This window comes from Salvelinus fontinalis, chromosome 28 (assembly GCF_029448725.1).
Source record: "Salvelinus fontinalis isolate EN_2023a chromosome 28, ASM2944872v1, whole genome shotgun sequence".
Classification (NCBI taxonomy): Eukaryota; Metazoa; Chordata; class Actinopteri; order Salmoniformes; family Salmonidae; genus Salvelinus; species Salvelinus fontinalis.
Window position 1 is genome coordinate 14,104,989 of NC_074692.1, and position 19,562 is coordinate 14,124,550.

The 19,562-nt window shown below is 42.3% G+C and overlaps 1 protein-coding gene across 2 annotated transcripts in view; it reads right to left on the reverse strand.

Moving 5' to 3' along the window:
• Positions 1 to 19,562, reverse strand: part of si:dkeyp-14d3.1 (transmembrane protein 132C) — a 223,031-nt gene that overhangs the window by 37,719 nt on the left and 165,750 nt on the right. For both annotated transcript variants that reach the window (XM_055886730.1, XM_055886729.1), the window contains exon 5: positions 18,331 to 18,474. In XM_055886730.1, the coding sequence (XP_055742705.1) occupies positions 18,331 to 18,474 (144 nt within the window). The remainder of the gene's footprint in view (positions 1 to 18,330; positions 18,475 to 19,562) is intronic.

Genomic DNA, 19,562 nt, shown 5'->3' on the forward strand with positions numbered 1-19,562 from the left:
GTTTTCTGTTTTGTTTATTAAATATCATGTCGTATCACACCGCTGCGTCTTGGTTCAATCCATGCTCCTCCTCTTCGGATGAAGAGGAAGAGGAAAGCCGTTACACCAGGTGAAATTGTGTCACTTCTCTTGCGTTCATTGCACGCAGAGTCAGGGTATATGCGATAATAATAAAAGTTTTGTTTTCGAAATGATAGTTTCCGGATTCGACCATATTAATGACCAAAGGCTCGTATTTCTGTGTGTTATTATGTTATAATTAAGTCTATGATTTGATATTTGATAGAGCAGTCTGACTGAGTGATGGTAGGCAGCAGCAGGCTCGTAAGCATTCATTCAAACAGCACTTTAGTGCGTTTTGCCAGCAGCTCTTCACTGTGCTTCAAGCATTGCGCTGTTTATGACTTCAAGCCTATCAACTCCCGAGATTAGGCTGGTGTAACCGATGTGAAATGGCTAGCTAGTTAGCGGGGTGCGCGCTAATAGCGTTTCAAACGCCACTCGCTCTGAGACTTGGAGTAGTTGTTCCTCTTGCTCTGCATGGGTAACGCTGCTTCGAGGGTGGCAGTTGTCGTTGTGTTACTCGTTCGAGCCCAGGTAGGAGCGAGGAGAGGGACGGAAGCTATACTGTTACACTGGCAGTACTAAAGTGCCTATAAGAACATGCAATAGTCAAAGGTATATGGAATACAAATGGTATAGAGAGAAAAAGTCCTATAAATACTATATTAACTACAACCTAAAACCTCTTACCTTGGAATATTGAAGTCTCATGTTAAAAGGAACCACCAGCTTTCATATGTTCTCATGTTCTGAGCAAGTAACTTAAACGTTAGCTTTTTTTACATGGCACATATTGCACTTTTACTTTCTTCTACTACACTTTGTTTTTGTATTATTTAAACCAAATTGAACATGTTTCATTATTTATTTGAGGCTAAATTGATTTTTATTGATGTATTATATTAAGTTAAAATAAGTGTTCATTCAGTATTGTTGTAATTGTCATTATTACAAATAAATGAATAAAAATAGGGCGATTAATCGGTATCGGCTTTTTTTGGTCCTCCAATAATCGGTATCGGCGTTGAAAAAAATCATAATCGGTCAACCTCTAATACAGATTGTCAGCTATCGGCAGATACGACCCTGAGCACAAGCCAGGCCATACTACCACAGACAAGCTATCCTTGGGCCGGGCAGGGAGGAAGAAGAGCAGCGCAAGGCTAGAATCGTGGCAGCTGAGGAAACAGGTGGAAGTGGGACAGACAGCCTTTTTACCTATCCAACATTTTTTAAAATTATATTTACATTTTAGTCATTTAGCAGACGCTCTTATCCAGAGCGACTTACAGTAGAGTGCATACATTTTATTACATTTTACATACTGAGACAAGGATATCCCTACCGGCCAAACCCTCCCTAACCCGGACGACGCTATGCCAATTGTGCGTCTGGGCGCGAACCCAGAGACTCTGGTGGCGCAGCTAGCACTGCGATGCAGTGTCCTAGACCACTGCGCCACCCGGGAGGCGCCAGACGGGGAACTATGCAACAAATGTGGATGCAAAAGTTAAATGGCACATTATTGCATTAGGCTCGTGTAAGCCTACTGGCCCATTCCCAAGAGATGACGAAAGGCGGTGTTTTTCAGAGTCATATTACACCACTACAACCAAGGCTGGAATCAAATTACCACTTACATGGCTATGCTATTTGGTCAAGCTAGATTGCGCATATTGTGAGCCTTGCTGGTTGTTCGGAGATCGGAGTGCCCCTTTCTTCTCTGATGCGTGGGTCAATGGGGTGAGAGATTGGCGGCATCTAACATCCAAAATAGCATGTCATGAGACATCCCAGATTCACATGGGTGCCTGTTTGGTATATGAGCAATGGAAGCTCAATGGCACTATTGACGCATAAATGGAGAGGTGTGCGTAACACAGCAAATTTCCGGCCATATGTGTTGGAACGCATAGTTAATGTAACTTTCACACTTGGTCATGTAATTTGGAGTTCAGAGGGCACCGTGAAAGGCTGGGGCAGGCCGACAGTGGGAATTTTCTCAGTATAATTGAACTGCTGTCATTTCATGACCCAGTTCTGAAATAACCTTTAGAACGCCCCGCAGGATCCGTTAACTATCTCAGTCCTCAAAATGAGCTGATTTATATCTTAGTCAGTGAGTGAAGTGTGACAGAGAGATGCAGGAAGCCCCATTTTTTTTCTACCTTAATGCACACCACACTGGATGTATCCAAAGTAGACCAGTTAAGCCAAGTGTATTGCTATGTGAGAGTGATAAGGGATGCAAATAATGTCGCCACAGATCTGACCATCACAGAGTCGTTTTGGGGATTTCTGGAGACTGCTGACACATCAGCAGCTGAGCTTCAACATAAAATCCTGTGCAGCATAGAAGATAATGGGCTGGATATTTCAAAATGTCGTGGGCAGGGGTATGATGGAGCTCCTAACATGAGCTGCGTCTATTCGGTGTGCAGGCCAGAATATCAGAAAAACAGACACTTGCTGTTAATGTGCATTGCGCAGCGCACAATCTTAACCTGACTCTATACGACTCTGTCAAAAATGTGCCAGAGATTAAACAGTTTTATGATACTGTTGAACTGTTATACACCTTCTTCGGGCATAGCATAAAGAGATGGTCAATGTTGAGTGGTATATTTGATTTTGCATCAGAAAAGAAAATGTAACTAAAACGACTGTGTCCCACCCGCTAGTCATCTAGATATAAGTCCCCTGCCGCCCTGAGATGCAGATATGTGGACGTAATAAAGGCCCACACCAAGATTGTGCTTTCAAGTTACAAGAAGGACGAGAGGAATGATGCAGCACTGAAAAGGAAAATGGAAAAATGTATTCAAATGTATTAGTCGTTCTGCAGACTAAAGTTTTAGAAAATGTAACGTTGTCTCCGAAATGCTACAGGCCAAAGACGCAGACCTGCACAGGGCAGTCAGCCTACTCAAGGACATGATAGAGGTCCTGTCCGAATTCCGACACGATTTTGAAAGTCACTGCAGGGACCCTTGCTGGCAAATGGGGAGCTCAGAACACATTTGAAGACACTTGGAGAAGGAAGGCGAGGCGTCATTTTGATGAGCTATGCGAGGACGAGCGACTGTCGGATGGGGAGAGTAGTTTTAGAGTCAATGTCTTTAATGCAAACCTTGACATCGTTATCCACCAGCTGTCAAACATATTTAAAAGTCTGTGGGCAACATCGAGTCTGTTTGACTCCATCCATCCCACTACCCTGGCCAACGCAGATGATGATGCGCTCTATGAGACCACCAGCCGGCTGGCTGAACATTACAGCAAAGGTATATCAGCAAGCTTCCCTAGCCAATTACTCTCTTTCAGGGCCTGTTTTAGAAGGAAATAGCAAAGCACACTACACTGAGACATGGCCAAGATGCTCATTGTGGATTACAATTCAGTCACTGCTACAATTGAGGAAGTAGTTACAGCGATGCTCCTTTTTATGACTCTGCCTGTAACGGTAGCCAGTCCCGAACGCTCCTTTTCCAAACTGAAAATAATGAAATCATACCTGAGGAGCAGCATGGGACAGGAGAGACTGGGTTGGCCATTCTGTTTATTGAAAACACCAGGGCCAGGACCATGGATTTGAATGCCATAGTCAACGACTTCGAAGAGCGCAAGGCCCGTCAAATGCCAATCAAATGAGTGAGTAAGCTTATATTTTTACAGGGCAGGCTACCCAGACAGCCTATATAAATCAAGATTTATTGAGATTAATTTATATTGCTTGTCAATCTACGACTATGCTCGATCTGTCTTTGGAAACTATGTTCTGGTGCATGGCCGCTGAGCCATTTCATTGTCATCATAGCCTATACGTTTAACTAGGCTATAACATAATAGTAAGCACATACGCATCATATACTGTTAAAAGGCATGCTGTCATTTAAGCAATCTGTTTGAATGCTCAACTTGATTGATTTGCTGGTGTTTTTCATATAGCAAACTCAGGGTGGCAGGTCATTTGAAATACCGGTATGTCAGTTTTGACGCTGTGCATAACTTCGGCGAGCATGTTCTGGGTCATTAGCTGTGTTTCGGTGTTTTTGTCAAGACATTGATCTATATATTTATGTTTTATAATATAGGCTATTGCCTATTATTTGCAGATAAAGTAGGGTGTTTTTTGACCGCTTTGTGCTTTCCGTGCTGATTGACTTATACGGGTTAATTTCTGACCACCGTCCATGGTGCTGAATGTATTGCCTATATTGCGGCTTCTCTGGTAACAGCTTCAGATTTGGTGCCCTTAGATTTGGTTCTGCTCTGCTGTTACAATACTTTGTAATATTAACACACAGCCTTACCAACAAAATAATTAACATTTTAAGGGAAATATGGGTGGTGATAGGGGCCCGTAATTTTTGGGGCACTTGGGCCCGTCATGATTAAGCTATGCTACTGTTAAGAACTCCAGACTCCCAGCTGCTCAAGTAGAACTTTCCATCTTTCCTGTTGTTGCTCATGTCCTTCCCTCACTTTCACCAAACAAAAGAACAAGGCTTTCTGGTTTCTTGGCTGGCCCTTATTACTTATTTTCTCTCTCCCTGACATGAGTCTCTATAAGAAGGTCTGGAGTACACTGTGTAGGGTAGCCCAAGGGCTACAGTCAAGCATCAGAGCTCTCTTCATCCTCTGATATCAATGACTGCTTTAGACTTCAATTCCCAAATGGATTTCTTTCCACTGGTTCTCTTTCAAATACTTGTTTCGATGTCTCACACTGGGATTCACTGATTGGCGGATTCACTATTGTAAGAACCAATCCCACAACGTCTGTTGGGGACAGACAAGTTGAGTGGCGAATGAGGTGAGCCCCTCCCTTTTAATAAGGCGCCACTCATCGTGCCCTCTGGATATTCTCTCTCTCCTCAGCACGACTTGATCCCTGTCTTCCTGATCAACTGTTCTCAGGTGAACAACAAGGTTAACGCTGCCGAACGTAGAACCTCAGCGCTTGTCTTTTTGTGTTGAACAACTAACGAAAGGAACGTTTTTGTGTACAATTAGCGCTTTTGCTTTTTCTACTCCCTAATTCTCCTGTAGCTACTCCCTAATTCTCCGGCTAGCTAACTCGGCTGGCTCTCTGAAAGGCCAGCTATACCACCAAATTTGCTTTTATACCTGGCCAAACGGTAGAATTGCTAACTCTCCTCCTTTAGTGCAACCCACATCCCCTTGGATCGTGTTGACTAGACTGACTGTCCTATCGCACAGTTGGAAGGTTGAGAGAAACACTTTGTTCGTCGAGAGACTAAGAAAGCACACACTTTCTCTGGCTAGCACTGTGCTAAATAGCTACCACGTGGTGAAAGCTAGCTAGCTTATGCTTTACCCGAGGCCCTTCTCTCATTTAGGACAACCTACATTCACTAGTTTGTGACTGACCGGTTTAGCCTCTCTGCTTTACAGTCGTATGAGATATGTTACCCAAAGATGAGTACCCATGTGGTTTCCTTCAGCTAGCACTGTGCCCGCATTAGCATGCCTTTAGCCCACAAGCTGGTTGCTAGCTAGCTAACAACTATACTAGCTCCACGGCTTGATGATGCTGGGAAGCCAGCTGCTACTGGCTCTTCCACCTACGATGGAATTGCCAGCTTGCTCTCTCGTTTAGTACATCTAACATTCACTTGTTTCGTTTGCTAAACAGACCAGTTATACCTCACTGTGCTATGATCAATAGAGACTCTCAGGACCGAAGAAGTAATGCTATTCATGCGGTTCTCTTTGGCTAACACTGTGCTAGCTTTAGCATGCCTTTAGCCCACAAGCTAGTTGCTTGCTAGCTAACAACTACATTAGCTCCACGGCTATAGCGTTTATACACAGTGCTCACTTCATTAGCCGCGAGGCATCTATTAAGCTAGCTCACACCTGTCAAGTCTAATTCGTACTACTGGGTTAGCGGGCAATTTTCCAGGTCAGGCATGCGCTCTTCCACCTACGAGAGAATTTCCAGCTTGCCATGGTCAATAGAGACTCTCAGGACCAAAGAAGCAACACTATTCCCACATTTTCTTTGGTTAATACGGTGCTAGCTATCACTGCGTGAACACTAGCTAGCTAACATAAAAGTCTCATTGCTATGCGTCAACTAGCACATGCATAAACTGGTAAAAAATACTTTTTCACAGGAGTTATTATGGGCCCTCGTAACAAACACGCTCAGGCAGCCCTCAAACGAATCCTGCAAGTTTTGTAAGGTTTAACCATGTACCGGCCCGTGGCAGCTTAAGCTACGCTACTAGCCCTCACACGAACGCTAGCTATCTAATCACCATCTAGCTATTTCTAGATTAGCTCCCATATTTAGTTCACCTAGCATTAAGTTGCTTTTTGCCTACTAACTGAACGAGTCCCACCATGTGGTGATCCGGTCCATGAGGCAGCCTTAAACAGGTTAGCTAACACGGCAAGGCTGGCTATACCACTACTAACCTAGGCTAGGCAAAACTCTCACGTGGCCTACCTCAGCTAGCACACCGCTAGGTCTGCTCTCTTGCATAGTTCACATAACGTTCAGGCGTTTTTGTGCTTACTTACTTAACTGGCTCCACCTACGAGGTTCTCCGGTCCAAGAGACTCAAAAAACAGGTCAATTACTGCATCAAGGCTAGCCTTGACACCACCTGCCCCGCAGAACCAAGAGCCTTTAGAGTTTTTGTTTCAGTCTCCTCCATCTCCAAAGGTAATTGTATGGATTTTTTTTCTATTAATAATGTAGAATTAACAGCCATACAGAAAGACTCATGTGAAGGTAAAATTACAGAGCAGGAACTTCTTTATGCAATTAAAGCCTTTAAGCCTGGGAAAACTCCAGGGCTGGATGGCATACCAGTTGAGGTATACCAAACCTTTTTTGATATACTCAGAGGACCATTATTAGCATGTTTTAACCAGTCCTATGTTAATGGTAGATTATCAGACACTCAACAAGAAGGTCTGATTTAATTATTACTGAAACAGGATACAAGTGGGAAATATAAAGATCCAGTCCATTTAAAAAAATTGGAGGCCCCTTACACTTCAGTGTTGTGATGCAAAAAGTCTAGCAAAATGTATAGTGCATAGAATTAAAAAGGTATTGTCTGACATTATTCATTCTAATCGGACAGGTTTTTTACATGGACGATACATTGGAGATAATATAACGCAAGTACTGGAAACAATAGAACACTGTGAAAAATCTGGGAAACCAGGTCTGCTATTCATACCGGACTTTGAAAAGGCTTTTAGGGCCACCTTAGGGCAGCGCACAATTGGCCCAGTGTCGTCTGGGTTAGGGGAGGGTTTGGAATGTCCTTGTCCCCCCCGCACGCTAGCGACTCCTGTGGCGGGCCGGGCGCAGTGCACGCTGACACGGTCGTTTCCTCCGACACATTGGTGCAGCTGGCTTCCGGGTTAAGTGGGCATTGTGTCAAGAAGCAGTGCGGCTTGGCTGGTTTGTGTTTCGGAGGACGCACGGCTCTCGGCCTTCGCCTCTCCTGAGTCCATACAAGAGTTGCAGCATTGAGACAAGACTGTAACTACCAATTGGATACCACAAAATTGGGGAGAAAAAAAATGCAAAAAAAATTCTAAATGAAATTAAAAATATTAATTAAAAAACGCTTTCGATAAAGTACCACTTGGGTTTAAATATAAATGCCTGGAACATTTCAATTTTGGAGAATCTCTTATAAAATGGTTTAAATCTTGTATAGTAACCCTAGGTGTAAAATAGTAAATCATGGCTACTTCTCACTGTCAAGTGGAGTAAAACAAGGTTGTCCACTATTGGCATATCTATTTATCATAGCCATCGAAATGTTAGCTATAAAAATCAGATCCAACAATAATATCAAGGGATTAGAAATAGAGGGCTTAAAAACTCACGTTTTCTTTTAAATCCACAACTTGGATCCTTGCACAGCCTCATAGTGGATCTAGATTATTTTTCTAACCTCTCTGGATTACAACCACATGTAAGTGTACTGTATTAAGTATTGGATCACTAAAAAAGACTCCTTTTACTTTACCATGTAGTTTACCAATAAAATGGTCTGATGGGGATGTGGATATACTCGGTATATATATCCCAAAATAAATAAATAATCTCACTCCAATATATTTTTATAGAAATGTGGCAAAAAAAGATAAGATCTTGCTGCCACGGAAAGGTAAATACCTTTCTATTTGTGGAAAAATCACCCTGATTAACTCTTTAGTCATATCCCAGTTTACCTATTTGCTTATGGTCTTGCCTACACCTGGAGATAATGAAATCTGTGAAGTTATTTGGATTTTTACAAATTATCTTTGAAAGAAAGGGTCCTGAAAAGATACCCAGGGTCCCGAACAGTTTTTTTAAATGATATTTTATTTGGAACACAAGCCAGACAAAATTAAACGTGCCTATTTATATAATGAATATGAATTTGGAGGGCAGAAAGGATTAAATATTAAATCATTAGACCTCTCACTAAAGACTTCAGTCATAAAAAAGTTATACTTCTATCCGAACTGGTTCTCTAGCAAATTAGTAAGCGTGTCTATGTTCAAGGAAGGCCTTTTTCCCTTTATTCAGATTACAACAGCTCACTTTCAGTTATTTGAAAAGGAAGTAATCTCCCAAATATTGCTATTTTTAAAACAAGCCACAGAAAGTTGGTTGCAATTTCAATTTAATCCTCCAGAAAAGACTGAACAAATAATACAACAAATATTGTGGTTAAACTCAAATATACTATTTGATTAAAAAAAAAGAAGAAAAAAAAAGAAAAAAAGGTATAATCTTCGTAAATTATATCATAAATTCCACTGGTGCATGTCATACATGCAGCTAACTAAAACATATGGAAATGTCTGCTCTTCCCAAAATTACAACCAACTAAACTTTTTCAGGACCCTTTCTTTCAAAGATAATTCGTAAAAATCCAAATAACTTCACAGATCTTCATTGTAAAGTGTTTAAACACTGTTTCCCATGCTTGTTCAATGAACCATAAACAATTAATAAACATGTACCGTTGGAACGGTCGTTAAGACACTAACAGCTTAAAGACGGTAGGCAATTAAGGTCACAGTTATGAAAACTTAAGACACTAAATAGGCCTTTCTACTGACTCTGAAAAACACCAAAAGAAAGATACCCAGGGTCCCTCCTCATCTGTGTGAGGTGCCTTAAGCATACTGCAAGGAGGCATGAGGACTGCAGATGTGGCCAGGGCAAGAAATTGCAATGTCCGTACTGTGAGATGCCTAAGACAGCCCTACAGGGAGACAGGACGGACAGCTGATCATCCTCGCAGTGGCAGACCACGTGTAACAACACCTGCACAGGATCGGTACATCTGAACATCACACCTGTGGGTCAGGTACAGGATGGCAACAACAACTGCCCGAGTTACACCAGGAATGCACAATCCATCCATCAGTGCTCAGACTGTCCGCAATAGGCTGTGAGAGGCTGGGCTGAGGGCTTATAGGCCTGTTGTAAGGCAGGTCCTCACCAGGCAGATTTGTGGCCTGCTGGAGGTCATTTTGCAGGGCTCTGGCAGTGCACCTCCTTGCACAAAGGCGGAGGTAGCGGTCCTGCTGCTGGGTTGTTGCCCTCCTACGGCCTCCTCCACGTCTCCTGATGTACTGGCCTGTCTCCTGGTAGCGCCTGCATGCTCTGGAACCTACGCTGACAGACACAGCAAACCTTTTTGCCACAGTTCGCATTGATGTGCCATCCTGGATGAACTGCACTACCTGAGCCACTTGTGTGGGTTGTAGACTCCGTCTCATGCTACCACTAGAGTGAGAGCACCGCCAGCATTCAAAAGTGACCAAAACATCAGCCAGGAAGCATAGGAACTGAGAAGTGGTCTGTGGTCACCACCTGCAGAATCACTCCTTTTTTGGGGGTGTCTTGCTAATTGCCTATAATTTCTACCTTTTGTCTATTCCATTTGCACAACAGCATGTGAAATTTATTGTCAATCAGTGTTGCTTCCTAAGTGGACAGTTTGATTTCATAGAAGTGTGATTGACTTGGAGTTACATTGTGTTGTTTAAGTGTTCCCTTTATTTTTTTGAGCAGTGTATAAGGTTTCAAAGTTGACAGTGCATTTCAGAGCAAAACCCAAGCCGTGAGGTTGAAGGAATTGTCCGTAGAGCTCCGAGACATAATTGCGTTGAGATACAGATCTGGGGAAGGGTACCAAAACATTTCTGCAGCATTGAAGGTGCCCAATAACACAATGGCCTCCATCATTATTAAATGGAAGAAGTTTGGAACCACCAATACTCTTCCTAGAGCTGGCCGCCCGGCCAAACTGAGCAATCTGGGGAGAAGGGCCTTGGTCAGGGAGGTGACCAAGAACCCGGTCACTCTGACAGAGCTCTAGAGTTCCTCTGTGGAGATGGGAGAATTTGCAGAAGGACAACCATCTCTGCAGCACTCCACCAATCAGGCCTTTATGGTAGAGTGGCCAGACGGAAGCGACTCCTCAGTAAAAGGCACATGACAGCTCACTTGAAGTTTGCCAAAAGGCACTTAAAGATTCTGACCATGAGAAACAAGATTCTCTGGTCTGATGAAAACAAGATTGAACTCTTTGGCCTAAGTGCCAAGCATCACGTCTGGATGAAACCTGGGACCATCCTTACAGTGAAGCATGGTGGTGGCAGCATCATGCTGTGGGGATGTTTTTCAGCGGCAGGGACTGCTAGACTAGTTTGAGGAAAAGATGAACGGAGCAAAGTACAGAGAGATCCTTAATGAAAACCTGTTCCAGAGCGCTCAGGACCACAGACTGGGGTGAAGGTTCACCTTCCAACAGGACAACGCCCCTAAGCACACAGCCAAGACAACGCAGGAGTGGCTTCGGGACAAGTCTCTGAATGTCCTTGAGAGGCCCAGCAAGAGTCCAGACTTGAACCCGATCGAACATCTCTGGAGAGACCTGAAAATAGTTGTGCATCAATGCTCCCCATCCAATCTGACAGAGCTTGAAAGTATCTGCATAGAAGAATGGGAGAAACTCCTCAAATACAGGTGTGCCAAGCTTATAGTGTCATACCCAAGAAGACTCGATGCTGTTATCGCTGCCAAAGGTGCTTCAACAAAGTACTGAGTAAAGCATCTGAATGCTTATGTAAATGTGATATTTCCATTAAAAAAATGTATGAACTAGCAATTATGGGGTATTGAGTGTAGATTGATTAAGAAAAAAAACTATTTAATCAATTTTAGAATAAGGCTGTAACATAACAAAATGTGGGAAGAGTCAAGGGGTCTGAATACTTTCCGAAGGCACTGTATACTGTAGTTTCCATAACTAAAAATATTGTTGTTTCAGCTGTTTGAAGCTGGTGTACAAAACCGAAAGTAAAAGACACAAAAACAAAATGTAAGAACAGGAAGCATAGAAATAGTGCACATGCACTTGCTTTCAAGTAGAATGATAGATTTATAACTCACATTTCTATGTGAATTTGGTCAGGTCCCCAAAGCCAGTGGCCACATCAATGCGAGCTGTGGCAAGAAGGTTTGCTGTGTCTGTCAGCGTAGTGTCCAGAGCCCTGCAAAATGACCTACAGCAGGCCACAAATGTGCATGTGTCTGCTCAAACGGTCAGAAACAGACTCCATGAGGGTGGTATGAGGGCCCGACGTCCACAGGTGGAGGTCATTTTGCAGGGCTCTGGCAGAGCCCCTCCTTGCACAAAGGCGGAGGTAGCGGTCCTGCTGCTGGGTTGTTGCCCTCCTACGGCCTCCTCCACGTCTCCTGATGTACTGGCCTGTCTCCTGGTAGCGCCTCCATGCTCTGGACACTACGCTGACAGTCACAGAAAACCTTCTTGCCACAACTCACATTGATGTGCCATCCTGGATGAGCTGCACTACCTGAGCCACTTGTGTGGGTTGTAGACTCCGTCTCATGCTACCACTAGAGTGAAAGCACCGCCAGCATTCAAAAGTGACCAAAACATCAGCCAGGAAGCATAGGAACTGAGAAGTGGTCTGTGGTCACCACCTGCAGAACCAGTCCTTTATTGGGGGGTGTCTTGCTAATTGCCTATAATTTCCACCTTTTGTCTATTCCATTTGCACAACAGCATGTGAAATTTATTGTCAATCAGTGTTGCTTCCTAAGTGGACAGTTTGATTTCACAGAAGTGTGATTGACTTGGAGTTACATTGTGTTATTTAAGTGTTCCCTTTATTTTTTTGAGCAGTGTATAAAGGATATTTCATGCTGAAACCCTCATACAGTATTACACATCAATGGTATTAATTAAGTTGATGGTTTATATTCAGGATAATGTCTAAAAGGGTCACTACACGTCTTCTGATAGACTACTTAAAATCCTTGAAAGATCCTTGAAGATCTGGTAGTTTCAGTTTATACCTACCCTTTGCAACCCTATCTTTGACAGAAAAATGTAAAAGCCACTTTTCCTAGAGTTTGAACTGCAACAGGTTGGCACAGACCATCATATTCAGATTGGAAATACCCAAAATGACTTAGCAGTGATCATTGATGGTATTTGGTAGTGACATTACTGGTAAACAAAATGGAACTCGGCAACATCTCTTCAAGTACAATCTATCCATGTTTTTCACCAAACACGGTCACAGCTCCAAAGCGCTCAGGTGTGGCCATCGCAATGCAACACTGTTTTTGATTCACAGCAGTGCTGTGTCCGCGAAGATAATCACTGTCGAAGATATTATATTACACCTACATCTGTCAGGACTGAGTGTGGAGGAAAGCAACATGGTCTGACAGCGTGTCTGAGTGCTTGGTTTGATTAACATACAACACTATGGCACCTGACAGCCAAATGAACTGCCTGCTGGCACTTCTCTAATCCACTCACAATAATCTGAGCAGAAACAATTATGGAGGACATGGCAGATGAAGTCCAGCCATCCTAACACATTACACTGATGGGCTAACACTGGCCCCCAGTGGCACATTATCGGCCAGCTTAACTCACAATCAATACTTTAACATACACACTCACCTTCCTCCTCAGTAGCCTGACTGGGGAAGGCTGGTATTCTATAGAGGACTGGAGTGGAGCGACCACATCACTGAGTTATACAGTCTCTGTCAAACTCATCCCTCAAGGTATCATAAACGTCCAGGAGGATCAAGAGGCACATTAATCAGACACATTAGGCAGCTAAAGGGAGAATACTTACTTAGAGGACATTAAGGCTGTCTTGAGATCAAGCCCAGGAAATTAACAACTCGCCCAACAGATACAATCAGTGACAGATATGAGGGATGGGATTCGAGAGCATGAAGGTGTGGAGGCCTAGGTGATGAATATAGAGTTGGCTTGACAGAACCAATTAAGCAACCCATGGTCCACATCAGCCCAGCCTGGTCTCAGAGCAAAACACATTATAATGTACTAAAATCCGTGAAACTCCATTTAGTATGATATGTTACTTTACATCAGGTAACATTATATTGGCCTACGTAAATCCAGGATACCCAAAATCAATGATGAAGGCACTGTAATGCACAGAGTCTAAATTAGTCAAGAATTAGAGCAGAACGTGTGGCTAGTGCTGTTGCGGTGACCGTATTACCGCCACACCTGCGGTCACGAGTCATGAAGTCAGTCAAACTCCACGTGACCGCTTAGTCACGGTAATTAGGCTTCTCCAAGCTCTGATGCTGCTGACAGTCATTAGTAGCCTACCAATGCCTGGAACTCAGCACTCTATTGTCACTCTAATCACTCTGACATCAATGCAAATATGTTCCAAAATCAAATCAAACACTTCATGAAAGCCCATGAGCTCATGTTGCGCAACATTTCTATAGTCTATGCAATTGCGCGGGGAAACAGAGTGATGGCCTCTACTAAAGGGCCCCATCAGCCTTCTATAGGCTAGGCGTACTATATTTATTTCTCAACTTTCCTAATATTAAGCACATTGTTTATCTTTACAACATGAGTATGGCCTAACTGGCTGGCATGAAAATGAACCATGGGTAAAGTGTCCTCCATTCTCTATTTAAGTGCATAGATGAGATGTATTTTTGCTGCTCCTGTTTTGAGACAACTGCATGATAATGGTCCATTCTAAGTCAAAAGAAATTTCACACATATATTATTTAGTGTATGTAAAGAAAAGATTAAATCAAGAAAAGTCTGATGGGTGACAATATTAGCCTATCAAATGTGAATGATATATTATCACTTGTCAATGATGCCCAGCATAAGAAACAATACCTTTTTTTGCGCAACTTTTTTGCGCGACTCATGAATCATAGTCGCACACCTCATGTACTGTAGCCTAGCCCATAGGCCTATATGTTTTAATAAGGTTTGTATCACAACTAAAGTGGCAAAATAACTTCTTTAAAAAAAGCACATTAATCGGCTTTACAAGGGGTGTTGAGCCTAACTGGCATACTTAAGCAGCGCGTGAGGTTCAAGTTTGGGAAGATCCTTTTCACCATAAAAATGCACCTTTATAATGGAAGCATTACATGCATAATTGTATTTGCTTTCACTTTTGATAATGGTGTTTTCTGCAAATGGAACATTCACTCTAATAGCCTACTACTACGTGTGCATTGCTGCGCTTCTAATGTGAAGAAAGTGCCTTTTTTGCGACTTTTTCGAGTCATAGTTGCACACCTCATGTAGCCTAGCCCATAGCCCTATATGTTTTGATAGGGTTTGTATAACTAAAGTGGCCAAATAACCTCTTAAAATTAAGCACATTAATCTGCTTTACAATGGGTCTGGCATACATCTGGCATACATTAGCAGCGAGTGAACTTCAAATTTGGGGAAGATAATTTTCACCATTTAAAATGCACCTTTATAATAAAAGCCTTACATGCATAATTGCATTTGCGGTCACTTATAATATTTATTTCTCACAAAGAATAGGTTGACTTTTGTACTATGGGGGAAAGTAGATCAACATAGGCTAGTGCTTTGCTGTTCGTTAGGCCTACTCATCTTGTTGGCTAGCGAAAAGTAAATGTGGACTATCCTTCCAATATCTTCAATATGCACATCGGAATTGGATAAGGACATGCACAGTTGCGTCCCCAATGGGTCTGTCTTCACTTGTAGCCTGTGAGAAAGACCTGATCACGTGATGGAGAGTCATGTGAGTGCAAGCTGCTTAGGAGTGTGCAGCACTCGGGGAGAAGGGCATAACGCAGCACTCCGGGCCAAGGGCACAATGGCCACTGGCTTCAAAAGGCATGTCTTTTTTTGGGGTGCATTATGGCCACAAAGGGGATGCCGCCGTGAAATGAGGCATTATCAAAGAGCTTTAAAAAAAAATCTAAATTAGAGTCGCATCATGCAGCCTTAAAATGTATAAAAAATATAAACATGTAACCCAACGATTGTAGAACAACTAAAGTTACATTAATAACTCTAAATTCAGCATATAGGAGTAAACGCTCAACACAGAATAGCCGCATGTGCGCACTCCCTCAAATCGTTTGGAGAAAATATTGGTATTTTATTCAGCTTGTTCAATTGTATTATTCATACTATAAAATAATATAAGACAATGCCATGGAATTCCAAGCAAATCTTGTCTGCTAAATGAACTAGTGTAGCCACAGAAATTTAGCATTGCCAGATCAGGACTTAACATAAGGACAACTCATAAGGACAAGAGTATGCTATTCTGTTCTTCTGAAATAGACCACATTTTCTTCATATCATGCTTCTTTAGACCTGTCTTAAATAAATAATAGATTTAATTTGAAGGTGTAGGCTATATTACATGGATTTATTAGACTTTTTAGAATGTAGATGTTCCAAAAGGTCTGTATCAGTGGCTTGTAGGCTATGTGTGTAAGCTAGGAGATTCTAAATGTGTTTCTGTTCATTAACAGTCAATTACCGTGAGACCGACACTTATTTGCTTGACAATCACTGGCTGACGAACTGTTGTGACCGCCACAGCCCTACGCGTGGGACTGCCTAACCTCTCCTGGAGAGGGTGACTCGCCTACCGACTTCAGGGGCTAATAACCTCAGCGAACTGACAAACACCACACAGAGTGGGATATCAAACTAATCTGGGACCAGGGGAGAGTTTGGGCATCTCACATACAGTGCATTCTACACATCTGGGCACATTTTCTGCATTTGGTATCATCTGTCCTTTTTCACCTACAAAAATTATTGACGATATATGCATGCAAAAAAAAACTGACAGAGCCTAATTTCTGCCTGTACCTGTCAACACAGATTTGTTTAAGTAGCATTATTCTCTAGTGTGGGGTTAAGGGAGAAGCATGTCAGATGAGGTATCCTTTTAAAAACATGCAGTGTAATCATAAATATACTTAAAACTGCCTTTAATTCCCCAGGTCCAAATGACATGAATTAATCATGTTTACACTGATGCTCCACGGCTATGATTAGAAATGAACTGATACAATCTCGGTCTTCTTTACCAAACTGGTTTATGCAAGAATAAACATAGTTATTTCTACTCAAAGCACTAACATCCTCTGTCAGCAACCTCTTTCTCTGAGGTTGCTCCCTTTTCTCTGAAACTCACTCTGGCGTGGAGGGACATCAGTTCTCAATATATAACACAATGCTAATGTGGTAGAGTAGGCTACAGAAAAAGTTTCCTCCTAAACACACTTTAAGAAAATCATCTTTAAGATGTTGAGCGCAAAAACGAGGCCAAAGTTCCTTCCTCACTATAACTCATTAGTGTAGACAGAGTAGCTACCTGTAATTAGGATGGCCCAGGTTTTTGTCTCCTTGGCTGAATTCATCGTCATGACATGTTCAAGGAGAGTGAAACAGACATCAATTGGCGGAGTCTTTGGCACATAATGGACCTGTCTATAGATAGCTCAGCCAGTTAGGATGGGAAACAGACTGTGAAGTCTCTGCACTCCAGTTGGAGAGTTAGCCATTCCATAGATCATTTACAAGTCATTGTCACAAGTCAGAAGGAGGATTTCTCAGGGAACAGAAGTGAGCCATTGATGTGGAGGCTTTGCCTGAATCCCACTGTTCTGTTTTGGGTTTGGTGTTGTGTTTTGTGCAGTGTAGCCTCGGTTTGAGAGAGGCACAGAAAAGAAAAGAACTCAAGTGACCTGTCATTGATGTTTCCAAATCAAATGCCTTCTTCGCTGAGTATTTGTTTATCCTGTCTTTAGGCTTAAATCTGAAAATAGATACTCTAAAATAGGATCTTATCTGTTCCGGATTTGTTTATTGATTTAACACAAGCGGTTATGTAGAATGTACAAATGCCTGTATATTGTCAATCAACACAGATGTACTCTCATTCAATCCTATTTGGTTCAAATAAATTATTCCCAGTGTCTTAGTTTTTTCATAATCAGGCACACCTACAGTATGTGCCTTATTGTTCTCTCTTTACTGCTGTGCAAATTAGACAATTATGTGTGCCTGCTACCGGCATTTGTCACCTGTCAGTGACTAACCTGAGTAGCACTGCTTGACTTGGGCTGGAGCTCACTGGAGCTCACTACCGGCACCTCAAATTTTCTACTGCTTGAGCTCCTGTTCCTCTTATAGAATATTAGCTCAAAAGTATTGTGGAGCTCCTGCACCTAAATGTAAACCTTACCGGCACCCAAAATGAGTACCGGCACCTATTTCAGTCCAAGTCAAGCGTTGATCCCAAGGCACAATACAATACAGTATATAGCCATTGAGATTATAATTAAACTATAGATGAACACTAGCAGGACATTTAGACAAAAAGACACGACAGAAGTCAATATCCAAAGTATTTTCATCACCAGAACGTTGAAAAGAATTCTGACAAAATTAAACACAAATCAATGTTTCAAAATGTACTTGAGTTTTATCCCTTCTTGCAACGGGCAATGAGTCAGGCTTGGACTGTGCCAGCAGTCAATACAACAATAAATGGCCATGCAACTGAGTGCACTTGGCCATTCTTCATTACGCTCCACCTTCCATGAAATGGCTTAAACCCATCTCACTGGAAACTCCATCTCAATCAGTCACCATCCAACCACTAAACATGGGTCACTGGACAATGGTCACTGGAATTCAATTAAGACATCTGCACACTCAAATAATACCAACATGTAAATAAACAGAAATTGCATGAGCCTCGTGCAAACAATTTTTTCCGACCATATGAAAACCATATGTAAACCTGCAATATCTTTTTCATTGGAATTTTCTTTTAAATGTTGATGATAAAAAGTAGTTTTGCCTATAAATCTAATAATTTCTTTCTGATTAGACTCTACCGACTGACCTTGACCACATCTTCATCTGTGGAATGACAGTCCACTGCCTCTGAGACGTCAGTGACCATGCCGTCCGCTCCAATGGTCACCACCTTAACTGGGACAGCCACAGTCTTCCCTGTCAGCACGGCCGTATTCAGGATCTCCGTGTCCTGAAAGAAATAGACAGAGGACCAGCAACAGTCATACACATGGTAATATCAGTACATTACACAACATGGAGAAAAACAGCTCTATAATCAGAACCGTTACTGAGTGGACAACTCTAGAATCAGCACCATTACTGAGTGGACAGTTATAGAATAAGCACCATTACTGAGTGGACAGTGCTCGAATCAGCACTATTACTGAGTGGACAGCTCTAGAATCAGCACTGCTACTGGGTGGACAACTCTAGAATCAACACCATGACTGAGTGGACAGCTCTAGAATCAGCACCATTACTGGGTGTACAGCTTTATAGTGAACTTCTCCAGAATCAGCACCATTACTGAGTGGGCAGCTCTAGAATCAGCTCCATTGCTGAGTGGATAGATCTGTTACTGTTAGTGAGTTCATAGCTCTGGGTAGAGAAACAAGCTCAGTTCTATTAGTGAGTGGGCAGCTGTGTCTGACCTCAGTATTGTTATTAAATGGAAACCCTGATGGAGAGAGAGGATCAGCAGGGGTTCATTACTCCCAATAAAGCCCCTAACCTTTCATTACACAGCCATCACACTGTCAGAGGAGATAATTGGGCCAATTAAGACAGGCCTGGGAAAGGCTTTACTGTCTTAGCCAGACAAGAACATGAAATTGTCTGTTATAGCCATTCACTTCATTACAGTTTGATTTCAATTAGACAGCTAAGCACGCTGAACCAGCATGAGAAAGGCCTTGGAGCCAAGGTACACAGCCTTTAGATCATTGAGGACTGTCTGCTCTTTGCTTTATTGAGGACCCCACGTGACATTATTTAATCCTATAGAGTGAAAAATGTCATTCCAAGCAAGGTCTTCTCACTTAATTGCTACCAAACCTTGGTTAAAGCTGTGTCTGTACTGAAGACTTGGCTTTCAAATGCTTCTGAGATGGCATGACATTATCCAGAATTAAGGTATGGTTATTAACCTAATTCCAAAATGATGTCTATAGAAGACATTGACATATATTTTCATATCACTAATACTGACACCTTGTAACAGGCTCTATCTGCTGTGTGAATGACTTCCTGTCAACATATTCCTTTCTCTGCATGAGG